This window comes from Manis javanica, chromosome 6 (genome assembly GCF_040802235.1).
Source record: "Manis javanica isolate MJ-LG chromosome 6, MJ_LKY, whole genome shotgun sequence".
Lineage (NCBI taxonomy): Eukaryota > Metazoa > Chordata > Mammalia > Pholidota > Manidae > Manis > Manis javanica.
In genome coordinates, this window is record NC_133161.1 from 7929518 (window position 1) to 7949528 (window position 20011).

Sequence of the window (20011 nt, forward strand, 5' to 3'; positions counted from 1 at the left end):
CACACCAAAATCTTTTTAGAGATTTTGTCTCCCAAATTTTCTATGTCCTCTACATTTTTGCAATCAACCTATTTCAAAAATTCAGTGAAAAAGACTGGCATTCTTTAATGCTCATGCTTTTAATGAGAATAGGGTAGACATAATATAAAAACTATTTCCCTTTGTTAAAGCAAACATTAGTGTCCTGGGTTAACTTATCTTTCTAAATTAATTATTTTCCCAGTTTTAGTACCTACACTAAAAGTTACTGAATTTGGTAAGTTACTGAATTTAACTGAATTTGGTAAGACTTTTTAAATACAGATAAAAATTGTCTTCTGTGGACTCCACATGTTTTTATAAGATGAATGAATGTAGTCACATACTGGATTCCTTTGTTCTTTCTTTCCTGTATTTTTTTAATAAACACTTTTTAAATAAGAGTATAAGAAACAACTTTTTAAAATGTATGTGTCTCTTTATTTAACTTTTCTCAAACTTCAGCAATGATAACTGATCTTAGTTTCCACTATGTGTATAGGAAAAAAAGGAAGTATTTGAAACACTAAGTTATTTGCATTGGAATATATAAAAGTGAGGCTGTATAAATGTTGAGATTTCATACGAGTTTCCCTTAATTTGCACAGAATCTTGGCTAAATTGCCAAAAATATCTAAAGTCCAACTTTATCATATGTAAGCAAATCTATTAAGTAAATTAGTTATTGCATATTAGAGTCTTTTGTTCTTTTATTTTTTAATAAACACAGTTTAAATTAAAATGGAGTCTTTTGGAGTCCTAGATTAGACCAAATTAAATCAGTAAATGTTTATTGATCTCTATGTTTATGATTCTATTCTTTCCATCATGATGGTTCCTGTTACACAGAAAACCACCAGGAAGCTGGATTCGTTCAGAGAATGCCAGGAGGGAGGCCTTCACAGTTATGTTTTTATGAGTTTAGTCATTAGAAAAGAATCATTAATCACAACAGAATCAAGTGGGGAGTTTTTCAACAGTGGTAAATGTTTGTACGTGTATTTGTTTTATGTGCTATTCAGGTCTCGCCAGACATTTTCTATTTGCTCTAAATCTCCCCAGGTGAACTTATACTGGGAGTAGTGAAAAAATATGGTTGATCAATCATATTGACTCTGAAAATTCAAGTAAAAAGCAAAACAAAGCAAGACAGAAAAAGTAAGTGCCCCGCTATTTCACAATAGCTTTTTATTTCAATAATTCGGATAAACCTCTGATGTGACAGTCCCTATGTCTTCCTTGAATCCTTTTCATTAATAATCCATATAATCATACCATATAGAAACACAAAGCCTATTTTATGGAAAGATGTATATCCTTTAGCAGGAGACACTGTGCACTATTTCCAAGGGCCACAGTGCTGAACTCAACAAACATTTCTGAAGCACCTATTATATTACAGATAATGTCCTTTATGCTAGAGATAGAACAGGTGTGGCCTCTGCCCTCAAAAAGCTGACACCCCAAAGGGAAAATGAGATGCATACAAATAATACAAGTTAAGAACTGTGTCAGGTGTATACATAAGGCATCATGTATGAACCCAGTGTAGGTAGAAATCAAAGCCAGCAGTCAGGCAGTTGACCGTTCAGTCATGAACTTCCTCTCCCAGTAAGTGGCACATCTGTATGAGTGCTCAGTGTATGTTAGTTTTCTCTCTGTCTTCTACTTCTAAGCAGCTCTTCATAAAATAAAAACAACTAGCACAAGGAACATCTAAAGGAATTTGGTGAAAAACTTCCCTGTCTATTAGTCCCATTTCATGCCTAATTTTTCTTCATTCATAACATCTCACTTTGCATTCTCAAATTTCTTTGTACCATATTAATCAAATAATATTCCAAGGTTGGTAAAGTTTGTTCAAATAAAGAACAATATTACCTAAGCCCAGTTTATCATACCACCATGATGTCAAATTTAAAAATTACCCTATTCAGCCAGGTCAGTCTGTCCTTGGTTGATAAATAGGTCTTACCATTCCTCTTTATACTCACCCCTCATTTTTTGTTTTGTTTTGTTCTGAAAATTTGCATAAATTGAGCAAGATCACTTTGAGATCTTGATTGAGGCAGTTAAATATATCTTTAAAGTCCTAATTACATTAATATACTCTTATTACTAATAGTAAAAGGAATTTATATATCCACAAAAATCAAGAGACCAGATAGCCTTATGTTCATAAAATAAACATTCTTTGTTCTTAAACATAAAATTTTCACTTAGAAGAATATTCATTGTTCTATTAAGTAGGAACTAGAATTTGTAAGGGAGAGAAGACTGTGGTGGTCAAAACCAGCCTCAACCACCTTTCCTCCTTACCTACCCTGTACCTTCTCAGCAAGTTTCCAAGTCTCCTGTATTCAATCAGCCCTCAGGGCAGCCACAAAAGAATCTCAAAGTCTGAATCCAAACATCAACAAGAATGCATGACATCCAATAAGACAAAGGCACCTTTAGCTGTGAAAATCACAGCAGTTTTGACAGCAAACTAGATTTCAGGTAGATTTCACTAACCTGAGGAAATGTCAGTTTGGCTCATCTTGGTCTGCGTGATGTTGATGTGAACGCCAACTTTGCTTTCCGTGAGGTCAATCTCCACATTGCCCAAACTGTCCGCAAAGTGACTGAAGAGCAGGAGGCCATTTGGGTTCCAAGTCCTGAACTGGAAACTGATCGAAAACAGGTCCTGGTGGAGCCTTCCAGGCACCTCCAGGTAACTGGTAGCATTGAAAAAGACAGGCACTGTGTAGGGCTCCACACACGAGAAACTCAGATTTCCCTATAAAACAGAAGGGCATGCTTTGAGGCAAATGCAGAATTAAAAGAGGCATCCACATAAGGCAGCAGACAAAGCTAAAGACCTACACGTGCCAATGCAGAGTTTAAGCTTGTGTGAAACTCTGACATGCAGGAGTGTGACGGGGATTCTGTCGGGTATCTTGGCCGAATCTATTCGGAGGGGGCACCTAACAGGTGCAGCAATTGGCCATCAAGTTGAACGCATAAAAAGCACCATCCATCATGGAATTTACAGACTGACAGCCTGATGTGGGCTGATCATGGATAGGACGTGTCCCTGTGTTATGGGCACAAGTGTGGACCACCAGACTTCTTGAAGACAGTAAAGAGCTGCTGCTTCCACACAAGTGCCATTCCTGACGATGCATCTGCCAGGGAGGAGAGGCCACTGGCCTTTTCTGGATGACCTACGTCAAATGTTTATTAATGCATTACTAGTCTCAGTGGGAACTATGGCCATTTGATTGTCACTTATTATAAACTGATATTATGGGACAAATATTCTTGGATTTTATCTCCATGTTTAATATCAACACAGTTATGTTTATTTCAGGTTATTTTGTTATCCAACTCAAAAGCCCATTTAAATTTCCATGAAGTATGCATATACTATAATGCATTAATGCTTCTTGAAATAGTGGTATAAACATACAAAATGAAAAAAAAAATACTTGTAGTAATTACAGTGTCCTCCTTCCCTCTCACACTCCCTCTATTTGGCGCAAAGAAATTTGATTCACCATTTAGTTATACTGAATTTTATATTCCAGCATTGGGTACCATTCTTTTAAAGATCTAAAAATCTACATCTGCTTTCGGCTTATTTTATCCCACCATAATATTTTGTGGAATATAATTTGCTGATATTTTCATCTGGTTCTTCAATTTTCTTTTTTTAACAACACATATATCAATCCCTAGATGTTTTATTCTTCCATTTTGGTACACTGACCATTACATCTAAGGCAGACTGCCCCTCTGCATTAATATTCAAATTCAATTTGTGCTATACCTTCATAGATGATTATTTTTAAGTGCCTACTTTTACAGATGAAAATAACTGACTACTCATAATGACTGCAGGGCTTTAACTGACCACATGCCCATGTTGTAGAGACTGTCTCCCAGCAAAATTAAAGGTCCTTCCTGAGGTGGTGCTGACTCTGGAGTCAGTGTATAAGGAAGTGCTGGAGGAGGTCATGAGGCAGACATGGCTGCCAGCTGACCCCCAAGCTGGACTCAGCAGCGGGAGGCTCCCCACCTCCTCCACCGCCATTGGAAGTGTGTTCTGCTTGCCTTTGCTGTTCCAGGAACTGCTCCCAGGATACAGCCTTGAGGAAGAAATGTGGTCCTGGAGCTGTGTAGACTGGGTTTTTGACTAAAGCTAGTCAAGACCTCTACATAAATGCTAGAAATTCTGGCAGGAGCATACAGAAATCTACCCATCTTGAAGCCACCCAAGACAAACCTCATAAGTAAGTTTCCTTGCTTATTAAACCTGCCACCTACCAATCTGGAGTGGTCTGCATCTTTCTCTGGTCTCCCCTTACCATCTGTATATAGGGGCTGATTTCAGATTACATCCGGGAAGCTCCTGAAATTTGCAAACCAACATGGGATAATGTGTATGTTTATGGAGAGGGGTGCAGGATGAGTGTCCAGTCAATTTCAATGAAATATTAGCACCTGACAACTTTGAGAACAAATTCCCTACATAAATACTTGCCTTTGTAGGGTTGCCTAAAAAATGTCCTATTTCTCTTTATTCTGTCCAAAATTTTAATATATATGTATATCTTTGTTTAAAAGTTTATTCTAAATCTGCTCATTCTATTTTAACAAATATAATTATAGATGATGTATGCTTTACTAAATATCTTTGCTATTCAATATAAAATAGCATTTATGACCCCATATACTTTGCAGATAAAGTAGTTTTTGGAATTTGTCTCCATACCGAAATTCTCTGTAGTTTGGGTACCTAATGAGTACATGTCAGGATCACCTGGGAAACTGGGCACAAATAACACTTTACCTCTTCCTAAAGGTGCAAGTATTTGATGATTTGGATTCTGTACCTTTTTATCCTAAGCAACAATTTCTGAAAACACAAAAGGACCCTGGTGCCATTTTATCCAAAGCTTAAAACAGCATGTATATTGATATTGTTCTAGATAAGAAATAACACATGATGGAAGGAGACTGTGACCTCGGGGGTCATTACTGTGAATCCACAATATGTTTGTCACTCACATTCAGTCACCTGCAAAGTTATTTTAGCAGGTAAAATCTGTTTTCTAATCCACAAAATGTTTATGACGATCTCTCTCTGCAGTACTGTTCTCACATCATCAATAATATAACATGCCTCACACACTGTTACCTGTGTTGCCTGTGAATGGAACTATGACTGTTTTTCCCATCAGTCAAATTAGGAGATAATTTCATCAAAGTTGTCTTTCATTCTTAATATAAATGCAGTATTATTTATTTTTTTTAGAGGTATAAACTTTTCTTTGAGGTATCATTGATATATACTTTTATGAAGGTTTCACATAAAAAACAATGTGGTTATTACATTCACCCTTATTATTGAGTCCCCACCACATACCCCATTGCAGTCACTGTCCATCAGTGTAGTAAGATGCCACAGAGTTCCTATTTGTCTTCTCTGAGCTACACTATCTTCTCTGTGACCCCACACACAGCATGTGCACCAATCATGATACCCCACAATCCCCTTCTCCCTCCCTCCCCACCCACCCTCCCCCACCCCTCCCCTTTGGTAACCACTAGTCCCTTCTTGGAGTCTGTGAGTCTGCTGCTATTTTGTTCCTTCAGTTTTGCTTCATTGCTATACTCCACAAATGAGGGAAATCATTTGGTACTTGTCTTTCTCGGCCTGGCTTATTTCACTAAGCATAATACCCTCTAGCTCCATCCATGTTGTTGCAAATGGTAGGATTTGTTTCTTTCTTATGGATGAGTAGTATTCCATTGTGTCTATGTACCACCTGTTCTTTATCCATTCATCTACTGATGGACACTTAGGTTGCTTCTATAACTTGGCTACTATTTAGTGCTCCAATAAACATAGGAGTGCATATGTCTTTTTGAATCTGGCACCTTGTTTTCTTTGGGTAAATTCCTAGGAGTGGAATTCCCGGGTCAAATGATATTTTTATTTGTAGATTTTTGAGGAACCTCCATATTTCTTTCCACAGTGGTTGAACTAGTTTACATTCCCACCAGCAGTGTAGGGTGGTTCCCTTTTCTCTGCATCTTTGCCAGCATTTGCTGCTCCTAGTCTTTTCTATGTTGGCCATCCTAACTGGTATGAGGTGATATCTTATTGTGGTTTTAATTTGCATTTCCCTGATAATTAGCGATGTGGAGCATCTTTCATGTGCCTATTGGCCAAATTCATTATTATTTAAAAAAAATCATTATCAATGAAAAATTCTACATGAAATTACTGTTTTATAGTCTCTTATACCCACCCTGAACTCTATTTATTCATTAGGGGATTTCCATTTGTCCAATCATTTTGTGAAAACCTGAGGCTCAAATGTGGGGCAACAAGGCCTTCAGGGCTCTTTTAGCCCACAATGCAAACATTCATTATATTATCTCCTGTTCAGTGGCCTTCAAAGGTATGGGTCTCTGGAACCCCAGGCTCTCCCAAGTAACACTTCTGAGTTGAAGGAGCTCCTATTCTTGCAGAACCATAACAAACACACATACTAAATTTTTAAGTTGGTATCTTTCAGTGATCCTAAGCAGTGTCATGGGGAAGATGTGCTAGAGCATGCTTCAATTTTTGTCTCCTTCCTGAAATATTTAACCTGGGAACACCTTACACCAGAATCAGAAGATGACACTGAGCTTGTGGCATAGCTTTCTCTCCCCAATGGCAATCAGTCTGTATTTAACTGTCGAATATTTAGTATGATAGAGCTTCGACAAAAAGTCTGTTTATTTACATATTTGAATGAATTATCTTTGGAAGCATGGAAGTAAATATAATAAAGTTCCTGATTTTAATGCTTTTAAAATATTAAATTAAATCATAAATAAGACATGGAAAGCTGTATGTGCTCAGACATTTGGCAACATGATGCTGTCAATTTAAGGGCTGCTGAACTGCCAGAAACATACACCGAAGTATGCCTGTTCCTCTGTTATGGGGGATCCAGCAACTGCCGCATCTGCACAGCATTTATCATCAATGATCTATTCCTAGAGTATACCCTGTATCTCCACATTTGCAGGTAACTTTAAAATTAGTTTCATACACTTGAGCCCAACGCAAGCATGATGGACAATGCTATGATGCTGTTGTTATTCAATATTCCATTGAAAACAAAATGTCTTTCCACTTTTCTATGAGCCAACATTTTGGTGGTGAAAAATCTTACCACATTTGAGGGTTCCAGTTTCTTCCTTCTCGCAAGGTCAGTTATGTTGATGCCATTGTAGTTAATACTTTCCATGCAGCCTTTGAAATTCTTGCTACTGCTGGAACTTGGCTTACCAGAGAAAGGTATGCCCCCAAAGGTTATCTTGGAAAACAAAATAAAATGTAAACATTCACACTGCATTCGACTTAAAAAAAAACAGCATTCACAATGAGTTAGACAAACTGTCACTACAGCCAAGGTCAATTATCTTTACCTCAACCAATACATGCAGATGTTTTTTCTGCCTTCAAAATCTACTGATTGTTAAATTATGTTATTATTTAAGTACACATTAGTGACATTAATTCTGGCAATTAGATTATAAACTGAACAAAAAAACTGTAACAATGCATTTTTGTTACCCAAAAGACATTTTATATATATTTTTCTGATACTATTTTAAAAGGTTTTATGCAGCAACTTCGTTTACTAAGTAATATTAAAAACACATATTTATGTTTATCATTCAAAGACATACTATCAGTAAATGCTTCTAAGGATCTAGAGATATCTAGTTGATAAAACTAGAGCCAAAGGCAAGAAATACTGTATTTCTTATTGTAGATTTCTTATAGTTCAATGACTATTATAGACATAAATTCATTGGACTTATTTTGAATACAGAAAATAGCTCAAAAAGTTTAATTACTACATTGATTAGGTACATCTTAGGACTTGGGGGCTATAACTGGAGAAGTACAGGCTTAAACTATAGGCTCCCTCTTGTGATTCTCTGGCTACTATTGACTATAAAAAGAGAGTATATTTTTTCCCATAACTTTGGTCAAATTACAGTTTTATAGCATCAGTTTTGCATAATACAAAATGATACTTAATAAACATATATTGCCAATAATGATGTTTACTGCATTGAGTGAATTAGTAGCGAATGCATCTAACTACTCATTGTAGCTGCAATACCAAGATATGTAATCCAGATTTGAGATATGTATATATATCTTCTAATTATTATTCAGTGTAATGATTATCAATTTTTCTTACAGGCTTTTGAAAATTGAGGCAATGGTTAAGACATTTTAAATATTAAGGCTTCATATCTGAACCATAAAGCAAAGTTCTCTGTGATCTAGGAGGCCATTAGCAAATTATGTTATTGTATTTAGCATCATGGCATTTTAAATGCTTAATTAGTTTTAAGGAAAAAATGAACAAACTAATGATCGTTTATGGGACAATACAAAAAATGAAAGACCTCACTTAAACTCACATTAATTATTAATGGTTAAGTGAATATGTGTTATTTACTATAGAATCTAATTATAGGAAAAAAATGGGAAAAGTGAGAATAAATATATTAAAAAGAATTAGGAAAGTACCAAAAGCAAAATATAAAGTCATCTAAAACAGTCGAATTATTAGGGAAATATTTTTAAATGGTACTGAACTTACAAGGTACCAAAAAGATATACCGAATATCAAAGATAAGAATTCTTGATACTTAAATGGAATGTTGTATTTTCTGTTTGCAGTTTATCAATTCTTCCCCAATAAAATTCACACTTAATGACATGCAGTGTCACATCTGGAATAGTACAAATGCTAGTGTAAACTGTTTACTTCTTCTTAGCGTGCATAGCTTCTTTACTTTGGACCTTTCATTTTCCTTTCAGATGCCATTTGAGCCCAGAGCTACCCACCTACAGACTCCTTTTACATGGAAGAGAATAAACAGCCATCTATTACATGCAGTCTAATTAACCATAACTGATACAGATGGCCATTTCTATTACTTCCGGTTGCCTCCTCATATAACGCTACGAGAGATGTGCTATTATATTCATTTTACCAAAGGGGGATATGATTTGTCTACTGCCACACAATCAGTAAGGAGCAAAAAGGATGCAAACCCAGGCCCTTTTGCTCCAATTTGAGCCCATGCAATTGAGTGTCTCAAAATCCTAGCTGGATTTTCTCCGAATCCTAACCAGGTTCTGCATTTCTACCTCCCAAGGAGAGCAGTACTGATTCGGCAGCAGCACAGCCTCCAGAGGCGGCGTGTCCTGGAATCTATCTGGAGGAGAGCGGCCAGGCCATTCATCAGCATGCTGTTCCTGCCCTTTGTCTCGCTGGCTGAGAGCGGGCAGAAGGAAGTCAAAGGCATCCGTACACAACTAGCACCCCCCTCAGGTCTCCTGCGGTTAGCAGCTGGACTACAAATGGTGATTGGCTCACTTTGTAGTATAAATGGGCTACAGAGAGGTGACTGACATGAGCCTGTAGGCCATCATCCAGAAAAAAGGCCCACGCCGAGTTATCTCAAAGGAGAAAACTTGTTTTCCATTGTTTCCTCCACGATGCTCTGGGAACGGTGATAGGTGCTACTGGATTTGCTCCCCGGGTGTGCTGGGTCCTGCTCATCCAGGCTCGTGAGAACTGCCAGAGCCATTGTTAAAACCGGAATTATATAAGCTTTAAACGAATTACATTAAATGGAAATTACTAACTGCTCAGACCTCAGCTCTACATTTTAGCATCATGTGTGCTCTTGAAGCTATTTGTATGTATGCATCTATATGATGGGAATACTGTACAGTGGTGTGATATAATACAAATATTCGGTCTTTGTTCAGGGCACGGAACTCCTAAAAGCCGTGGAATGCTCTGAGTGATAAGAGTTTCGTTACTCTAACAAGCTCCTTTTGAGGTTTGAGTCTCGTCACTGTATGAATCAAGGAGATATATGCAGAAACACTCAAAGATGACTTTTCTATCTTCCCTAACTTTCTTCAAACAAAGAGAGGCCCTTTTGTGTAGTGATAAATGTGTAGAGATATAAAGTACACCCAACCACTTGTATTGGAGAACTGCAGCGTCTAACAGAAAAATCAGGCAGTAGCTCTACAAAGAGAAAGAAGCCGATTCATCCTGAAACTTGATTAGCAAATTTAAATTTCTTCCTAGGGTCTGAGTCATTATAGTCTACAGCTCAGGTTCTCAAACATGGCATTGTATACTGATGGGTGTCAAAGTGTCCTTAAAACTGCTGACCTTGTATGAAAAGTACTATGTGTGCATGAATATTCATAGATTTCATCACAAATTCAATAGAGTCCATGACCCCAAATTTTTAATTCTGTGTTTTGAAAATTGGAATTGTGTTTGCCCATTGCTAATGTTCCAGGATTTCTCACCTCTTCTATGGTACTTCAAAGTTTATTAATGGAGGATGAATAATTCATCTCTAAGTTCTCTCCTATAGTGGACTATAAGTCACCTAAGCAAAGAATTATTCAAATTTAGAGAAGATAGACACATTTCTGGGATTTTCACATTCTTTCCCTTTCAACAATCATTTTGCTTTAAAGAGGTAACAGTGGAGCATTATTTCCTGATAATCTTAAGTGTGTTTAAATGCTAATAAAGTCTCATATCAGGGTTTATATAGCATGATCTATTTTAAACTCCTATTCAGGAATATATGTAATATATTCATCTTGAAACTATTTAAACATATAAAGAAAATAGAAAACACAGTTGTAAATCCTGGCATTTTCACTTATTTTATGGTAAGTATATTCTATATTCTTAAAATTTCATGTATGTTGTTAACACACATAAATGTGTATGTATGTGTATATATATACTATAGATACATATCCACAGTTTCAAAGTGGCGACCAAGGCACACTGAGGTGGCACAACAAACTCATAGGGGTGTCCTCATATCCTTTTACATTTTTCATGGAATTGCAGCAATACTTGGTATGTTCTGGGCATTGAGTGAAACTCTAGCCTGAGGTAGCTCACCACTCCAACATCCTGTGACCTTGCTTTTGATGATGCCCTGTCTTTGTGAAGATGGGTTTTTGGTCACTATGATAAAAACAGTGTTGCATGGAAGCTGGACAGAAAATGAGGATGGCAGTGTCAAATACGATTCCAAAATCTGGGAAGCTGTGCACTGCAAGTATGATCATCCCGTTACTGAATACTGTTATTTTAATTTTTAAAAATAAAAAAAATCATTATTTTATTTTATATGTATTTTTCTCAAAAGGTTACCAAGCTGTTAGGACATACACACTTAGTTGTCTGGATCTATTACAGAATGGTCTAGGACAACTTTAAATTGTGGACAGTTTAATGAGACACGATGGGTTCCATGAAGTAAGTAAGATTGGAAACCTCTTGCTGAATAACATTCCATCCTAATTATTTCCCTGCTATCTCTTTTTGTTCATTTAGCATTATCCTTTTTCTCTTAGTATATTTAGCACTGTGATGAACATCTTACAGAACTCTTATCTCTACATATGAGTTACATTTTTGGTGGGCACTTTAAAGTTGAGTTGCTCTCTAAATAATTTATTAAAAAACATTAAATGCTGACCCATATAGTATGGGAATATACAGTTTTTATGGCACCAGTAGGATTGTTGGTTATTTTTTTATCTTTTATCATTTGAAAGGTAAAAGACACCCTTTTATTTGTGGACAAACTCTTTAAAATATTCTATATTTTACTTTATTTCTTGTACAATAGTTATATTTGAGAATATAGAACTTGTCAAAAGAATATCTCTAATCATGAATGCATAAATAATTTAATATAAATCAGAACTTAGGAGTTCTCATTCAGTATTTTGTTATAAATACTAGGTAACCTGTGTTTGTAAAGTGCTGTACATTTTCAAGAATAGGTCATTTATAATTACCTACCAATGGCAAGATTACAACCTACCCTTACACTGGACTTGGTAGAGCCCTGATGACATGTAAATGGTCCCTTCTCTTCAAATGATTACTTTCGTATGAAGATTTCCAAACTATTTCAAATATGCATGATTGCAAATTTAAAAATGAATAAAAAGACATTAGTAAATTCAGTTTTGAAGTTGTTCGTTAGTTTTTCTTTGGAGAGTAACCTGAAAATGGTGTAGGAAAGTTTGTGATCAACAGGAATGCACATAGTAGGAGGCTAAGTAGCGGCAAGTCACGTGCTCTCGGTTACCTCATAGTCCAAGTCCAGGTAGTCGAATTCCCCGTTGCTGCGGAAGTGCTGCACGCGCCGGTCCAGGGTGAGGTTGATGCTCCGGCCCTGGCGCTCGATGACCACGGAGTGCCAGTGGTGATCATCCAGCAGACTGCCCGTCCTCACGGACGTGTGGCCGTTGATGGGGCCAAGCTGGTTGCTTCCTGGATCACAGGAGTGGAAAAGAAACAAGGCGATGACACCGTGCCACCTCCGCTTAGCAGGAAACCTGTCATTTACACTGCCACGGCTGACCTCTGAAACTCTACTGACAGTAAGATGGGAAACCAGGATATAACCACACTTAAAACCAGCTCTGTATTCAAAATACATAAAAAGTTATTAAAGGTGGAAAAGAGTCTGCTCCTTTAAAAAGAGCCAAAATGAGTGTTGTCTGTATTTAACGGGGCCATGAAATCTGTTAAGTTTGGTAGGCTCCTTATATCGCCAGTGCCCCATGGGCCCTGCAGCGAGAGTGCTGGCTGCACCCCGGGGCTTGCTCCCTGATCCTCGGGAAGTTGACAGCTCCTCTGGGCCTCTGTTTCTGTTTCTTCTTATGTAAAATGGAGAAAGTAACAGTACCTGCTTTACAAGGTTGCAGTGAGGATTAAATTAGTTAACACATGCAAAGAATTTAGTGTGCTTCCTGGCATATAGTGAACATTCATTAATGTTACCTGTTAACAGCTTTTTGCTATTGCTATTATTATTATTACTATTATTATTAGTCAAGAAAACCAGCATGACATTTTTCAGTTTTCTCTGACTCTAAAAAGCCATGCATTATCTTAAACCCAGTGTAATATTGAATGGCATGGAAAATTTACTCAAGTTATACTTTAAAATAAAGTCCTGCAAAAATATATACAAAGCATTAATCTAGTTTTGAAAGAAGATTTCCAGAGCAACAGAACAAGACTATAAGTAAGAATGAAACATTATGAGAATCCAAAATGTTTATCAAGGTCATTTCTGTATACTGTTTACATATTTTATACCACTTTCTATTTTCTCCAATCAAGCATTATTTTTTATGGTCAGTAAAACTAACTGCAACAAAAATATACTATGGTTTCAGAATAAATAGCATAATAAAAATGAGAAACACATGATTGACTGGAGTATTAAATTTTTTTTTTTTCATTTTTGGAATGCTAATGATGCCCATACCTGACATTTTTCTACGGTTTCTTAAATCAAATTTTCTTCCCTTTTGGTGAGGAAATCAAATGTTGATGTGTGATTTTGACTGTGATCATGATTGTATATGAACATGGCATGAGGGAGCATGAAGAAAGAAAAGAAGAATAAATTTAAATAGAAGGCTACTCTCCATTTTATTACTTTAAGTGTTTAGACCGGAAGACTGCGTAGCAGAGAGATGTGCCTGATATTTAAGTAATGGCATTAAAGAATGACAGTGAACATCTGAGTGAATGTATTTCCAGTGAAGGGTAATGGTCTTTTCTGTGAGGTCATATGAGCAGGAACTTGTTTCAGGAAAGTAATGTCACACCTTTATAAAGCACAGTGGACATTAAATGTCTACTCTGTAAGTCTATTCTTTACAAGTCTACTTGATTCTTTTTTTTAAAAAAAGGAGAAATGTTTGAAAAAATAAACATCTTCAGATATAACCCAGTGCTCTGAGTGTGTGTGTGATGTCCATGCATATTTTTTAAGAGTACTTATTTTTTGTTTACTGATATCCCAGCCATCTCTCTTTATCTCTCATTGAATCTTTTCAAAAATGATTTAGGGCTATTTTTTTCCCATGTAATACACGAATACATGTTCATTATTAAAAGTAGAGAATATTCTGAAGAATTCATATGTAAAATGTAATCACTCATTTCCACCACTAATAAGAGTTTGGTCCATTTCCTTCTGAACTTTTTACCATAAATATGCTTTTAATTATATATATACAACTTATATGTACATACACTCAATATGAAAATATTGATATATTTTTATGCTACAGTTTTCATTTAACATTGCATAGTATTTTCCATATAATTAAAATTATTCAGACATTTTAAATGTATATGAACATATTTCTATATGTCTAACTGTTTTTGTTCAATTTTTGAGGTTGTAATTAAGATTGCAAAGTATATCCTTGCACTTCAATCCTGTAGTCATTTCTCATTATTTCATATGATTACTGGACTAAAATATATAGGTAATTTTATACATATGAAGGTCTATTGTCAAACTGTTTTCCTAAAAATATTTTCTGATATAAAGAACAAAGAACAAAGAATGATGTAGAGTGCAAAGAATCCTGTCACATATTCTCCAATACTGTTACTATTTTAAAGTTGATTTATTTACTTGACAAAAACTGGAATCGTTATTTCATGTGCATTTCTTTTATAGATATTTGTGATTGAGTATATGATTATAGAATGTTTATAATTTTTCCTCTGAGTTACCTTTATATCCTTTGCCTATATTTTCTCTTAAAGTTTTGATATTCTTATGAAGTGCTATGAATTCATATACATGAATGACATTAAACTTCTGTATTTGACATTTGCATTTTCCTAAGTTTTTGCATGCATTCCAGTTTTAAGCTTATTTTAATGTAAAAAATGTAATGTATCTGTGTAATTCACTAATACAGTTTTTTTGTGATTTTGTTTCTTTTTTAATAGATGCTATTTCTATCAGATCAGATACTGAATGGGGAAAGTTTTGTAACAAAAGGTAAATCCTTGTAGGCACTGTATCAAGTACTACCAACAAAAAGACTAATTGAAATTATATTTTTTTAGTATAATAATGATTTTCAAAGTCATAAAATTTAATTTAGGGGACGCAAGTCATATTTAGGAATGTTTGGACAAGCAAGTCAAAAAGACAGGATTGGTTTTTGTATTCTGTTCTTCAGTTTCGAGCTTTCTATCAGGAGACATTTAACATGTGAATTTTAGTTATTAACATATTTTAGGTAACAAAATTTTTGTAGAACTCTAATACTATTAAAACAGGAAAATTTATGGAATGTATGATGCCCTTCAATTTCTGCACAAATTCTGGAATCTTTAGTCAAACAAGAGACTTAAAAACAACAAAGACCCCAAACAAAACAGGAACTCCTTCTTTGAGTTTACTTCATTCTCCAGAGAACATTTCATTGCTCTAATTCCTTCATTTCTAGTTTATTATATTTGCAATATTCATTTCTACATTCTCATCTTTTCTTAACCTATGACAGAAAAATTACTGTCCTTTCTGTCCCATTGAGAGTCAATCAACAGTAACCTCTACGTTACCTAAGCCAATATTCACTTTTCTGTCTTTATCTTATGTGACATTTTAGGTGAACTCGGCAGCTCTTTTCTTTCCCTGGTCTCTGTGAAACCACATATTCAGATTACTTCTGTTCATTGTCCAATTCTGTCTGCATTTAGCGACCTTCTTCTCTAAACTCATCCGTGCTACTCCCTAGTAGAAAAGTCAAGTTTGATATCTAATGGGCAACTAAAATGTACCAGATCCAAACAAATCATATATAGGGTTCCTCTAGTAGAGGAAACTAATAACCTTCTACTAGAATAAACTGTACAGAGAAAACAGAGTTTTCTCTACTTCTGAAAATGGCACTAATGTCCATCTGGAGTTCAAGCTCATACCCTATACATTATCCTCTATTCATTCTCTTTCTTATGCCACACCTAATCCATTACAAATCATGCTGAATTTATCACTAAAAGTGTCTCCTAAGTAGACCCATTTACCTGCATCTGCACTGACAGCCCCTGCCCGCAAGCCAGGGCCACCTCTCACTGTACTACACACACGTCCAGCTTAGACTCACACTAAGACAAACATTTGCTCTTACAAAAATCTCAGTAAACTTGTTATAATAAGATCATGATGCCTTATAGATTAAAGCCTCACAATGACTTGCCATTCTAAAAAAAATATTACCTAAACCTTTCCCATACTGTGCAGGATCTTACAGGATTTAAACAATCACTGACTTTCCGATTCCGTATTCTCTCCCACCTCCTCCTTCTGTCTATCCACAGCAGCCTCCTCCCTGTCCCTCGAGCATCCCAAGTCTTTGTCTTCAGTGATGCCTTCCTTTGAAAGGCCCTTCCTCCTGAGATGCTCATGGCTGGGTTTTGTCACTCAGATCTCAGCTTGAATATGTCTTATCCTGAAGGGTGTTTCCAATCCATAGTCTCATGTTGAACCCTCTTGCCCCTGAAGTATCCTTTATCATATCAGACTATTTTGTTGATTTTATACTACTTATCCTTATTTGAAGTCATTTCTTACAATTTAGTTGTTTTAAAATAATAGATAATATATCGTCCAACTTCTCCACTAGGTCATGAACTTCATGAACTTAAGGCCCTTCTACGTTTGTTCACTACTGTGATGCCAGCATAGTACCCTGCGTAGTACAGATGTTTGATTAATAATTTTAATAAGCTTCTCAATAACTGAAAATGAACTGACAGCGTAATGTGAACTCTATTTATAATTTACATTTTGAGGATAAGCAACATTAGCCTTTTATTAATGGACTACTAATAAAAGGAAAGAACAATGCCAAAAGGCAGAACATACCTAGGTTTAAGCTGAAGACCAGCTTGGCTTTTTTTAGTTCCAAAGTAATGTAATCCCCTTGCTGTCCTTCTCCATGCAAGATGACCCCTTCACTTTCAGAGGTTTTAAACTTCAAGGCAATGACATCCTTCAGTGTTTTCATCTTCTTGTTTCTGAATCTATATGGTAACACAACATGGCCATCAAAGTTGATAACATCAGCCCCTAAAAGAAGAAATAAATAACATTTTAGTTCCACTATTGTAGGTCACAAGCCAGTGTGAAATATATCCACTTCCAATGGATGTGGGCCTGCTGCACAATATATATGAGTAAGAAGTGACCTTTTTCCTGAAAAAATCTGGAGTTCTGTGTTCTTGTTCCATTTCTTCTTTTGGTTTATTGTGTGTCCTGAAGTGGATTTTATGAGGAATATTAACAAAGAATGATCAGAGAGACCTTTATCAATATAAATCTTACTTCAACTGCAATGCTAACAAATTCCATCAGTGAGTTTGGGCTTCAGATTTCAACTTGAGAGTATGGAGTTTACTTTAAAAAGTAAATTTTTTAATCCCTGAGGTATTATGACATTTCAGTATTTTCCTCCTTAAATAAGACTAATTCTACATGATTTTGAAAAATACATTTTGCTTACAAATTTGCCTTTTTCAACATAAAAATGAATCTTGGAATGCAGCATTTGATGGCATACTCATGTTTCTAATGGTTTCTACATTCCACTAGGCTTTTAGTAAACTTTGTTAGCATGCAGAATTCACAGCTAATTGAACTTTAAAAAGCTCCTTACCATTCGCTCCTGGGCTGCATGTCTGCTTCAAATTCCTCGTCTGCCCCTCACCTATGAATAGAGAAGTGGGCTGCCCATGTTTTTGATTATGCTAAACAAAGACATCTGCACCCATATATGAGTTAGAAGAACAAATAACTAGCCTGTTCTGTAACTGTAACAGTTCTCACCTGTAGGGAATTTCACTGAAGACAGGAAATTATCTGAAATTTTCAGAAGTTTGAACAGTTTTGTCACCATCCTCATAAATAGGTGATGGTAGGGATTAGTTTCAAAACTGCTACTTATTCCCACCAGATATAGAAAATGAGAGGATCTCAGTGATTATACACCATTGGTTAATGGGTTACAACCTGTGCACTCCAAGATAAACTGCCATCATGCAGATCAAATTCTGAACACAAACAGAAGCTTAGTTACCATTAGACTCTTATCATTATAAATATGTTTAAAAACATTTCCTTTGGCTTCTAAGTAGAAATCATAAAAAACGTAGTCAAACTGGAAGAGCTCTAATTACCTTAGAATTACAAACCCGGATGAAGCCTGCCTCTCAGTTTGGGGCAGTCTTGATAAAGAACTCCACAGGGAAACACTGGAGAAAACTAATAGCAAGTTTAAAGTCTGTCAGAGAACTATTTTCTCATTTCATGTCTTAGTTCTCTGGCATGTCTTCACTTTAATCATCCAGGAAATATTTTGGTTCCCCCGTAACAAGGGCAGGCTACCCAAGGTAGCTTCCATCGAGGTGTAGAGCTACGATAGTTGCATTTACTCTTTTTCCTTTCTTTTGCACTGCTTGACAAGCTTTGCTCTCTTCTAATTGTATCAAGTGAACTGTCACGAATATACTTACTTGAAATCTCACTTAAAAGTAAAATTAAGCTTTCCTTTCAAATCATTGATGGACTTGAAATGCTTTAAAAATATGTATCCTATTATCTCAAGTATTCATGTTTTTAAATGATAGTTTAGAGAATTGTTGCATTCTAAAAAGTTCAGAAAGAAAAACACAACTTTGCACTTTAAAGTTTAATTCTTACAGTCAATTCTTTATGGCCCATAAAAAGACGTTCTTAATCAACAAAATTCTGTTCTCTGAAACTGAATCATAGAAGTTTATTTTACTATGGGGGAAAAAGTCGCCTTCAAGTTTTGGCTTCTTCTAACACTGTGAAGCCAATTACTCTTTAGCTTAATCATCTATTCTGTTACAGCTGAAGTCTACTCATGATATCTTTATCATCTGTGATGAGAGATAAAAGAGAGATAAAGTGGAATCTGATTATCAGATCCCAGGTTACATTTATAACCCTGCAGTTGGCAGAAATTACTTTTTGTCTTGAAAAGTGCATAATCCAAGTCAGAAGGAGGGAGTAACTTCTGAACTCTAGAACATAATTTTGCAGTCAATTTCCTATCAGTGACAGTTGAATAATAGACACATCACTGTTTTATATACCTTCAATATATATTAATTGACATAAAATATTCTCATTCATCTCTCAGGAAGTAAATGTTCCCTAAGCTTAGATAGAGGGAAGATTTTGCCCCTTCTATAACTTCTCCTAAATCAAAATCTATATTCCGCTCCAGGTACATAAGAGTGACTTATGCAAATGCTGATGCCTTTCTTTCCTTACTTTTAGTGCAATGGAAAAAGTGATGGAAAGGATGGGTATGATTTATTCCCTCAGACAGTTCTAGGATATTAAAAACATATATGAAAGAACACTGTGTGGACCAAGCATCTTCTTACAAATGGTTAAGTGGTCAGTGGTCAGTTATTAGTTTCAGCTGAGATACTAATGAAATGCTCTGCAAGCTAGACTTTTCACACTATGAAATAAAGTTGTTCTATGAATGGGTAAATGCTTGTATAATATCAGCATGTGGATGAGAGCTTAGAATTAGCTTCAAAATTATAAAATTCCTAGAAATGATCTATGATACGTAGTTTATACATAAACACATATAATATAATTTTAAGAGTCTGTGATATTGTAAAATCCATCAGAATTTTGCTCTATTTCCTACAAAAGTACATTAACATTTCATTTGATATCTAATAATATGTTGTGCTTATTTTGGGACAAACCACCTTTTTTCTCCCCTATTACCCGATTTCTTATCACCCCCTAGAATTAAGTTTCCTATGCAGTGATTAAATATGTATGGTTGAACTGTTTAAGCAATCTGAACAATAATGGCTAGTCAAAAAGTGAATGGAAAATCATAGGGCTTCTACAATTTTGTTTCTAACAATAACTCAGAAAGCTGGTAATGTGCCCAATTCATCAAATTGTCGTTCTGAGTTTGGATATTGTTCACCATCTAAAATATTAATATTTTAAAAAATACCTT

At 35.6% G+C, this 20011-nt stretch overlaps 1 protein-coding gene across 1 annotated transcript in view; it reads right to left on the reverse strand.

Annotated features, from left to right (window-relative positions):
* Positions 1 to 20011, reverse strand: part of CNTNAP2 (contactin associated protein 2) — a 1951112-nt gene that overhangs the window by 1034735 nt on the left and 896366 nt on the right. The window contains exons 5-8 of the mRNA XM_073239854.1: positions 16858 to 17061; positions 12250 to 12434; positions 7236 to 7379; positions 2533 to 2797 (exon numbers count right to left, since the gene is read on the reverse strand). Coding sequence (XP_073095955.1) covers positions 2533 to 2797; positions 7236 to 7379; positions 12250 to 12434; positions 16858 to 17061 — 798 coding nt within the window. The remainder of the gene's footprint in view (positions 1 to 2532; positions 2798 to 7235; positions 7380 to 12249; positions 12435 to 16857; positions 17062 to 20011) is intronic.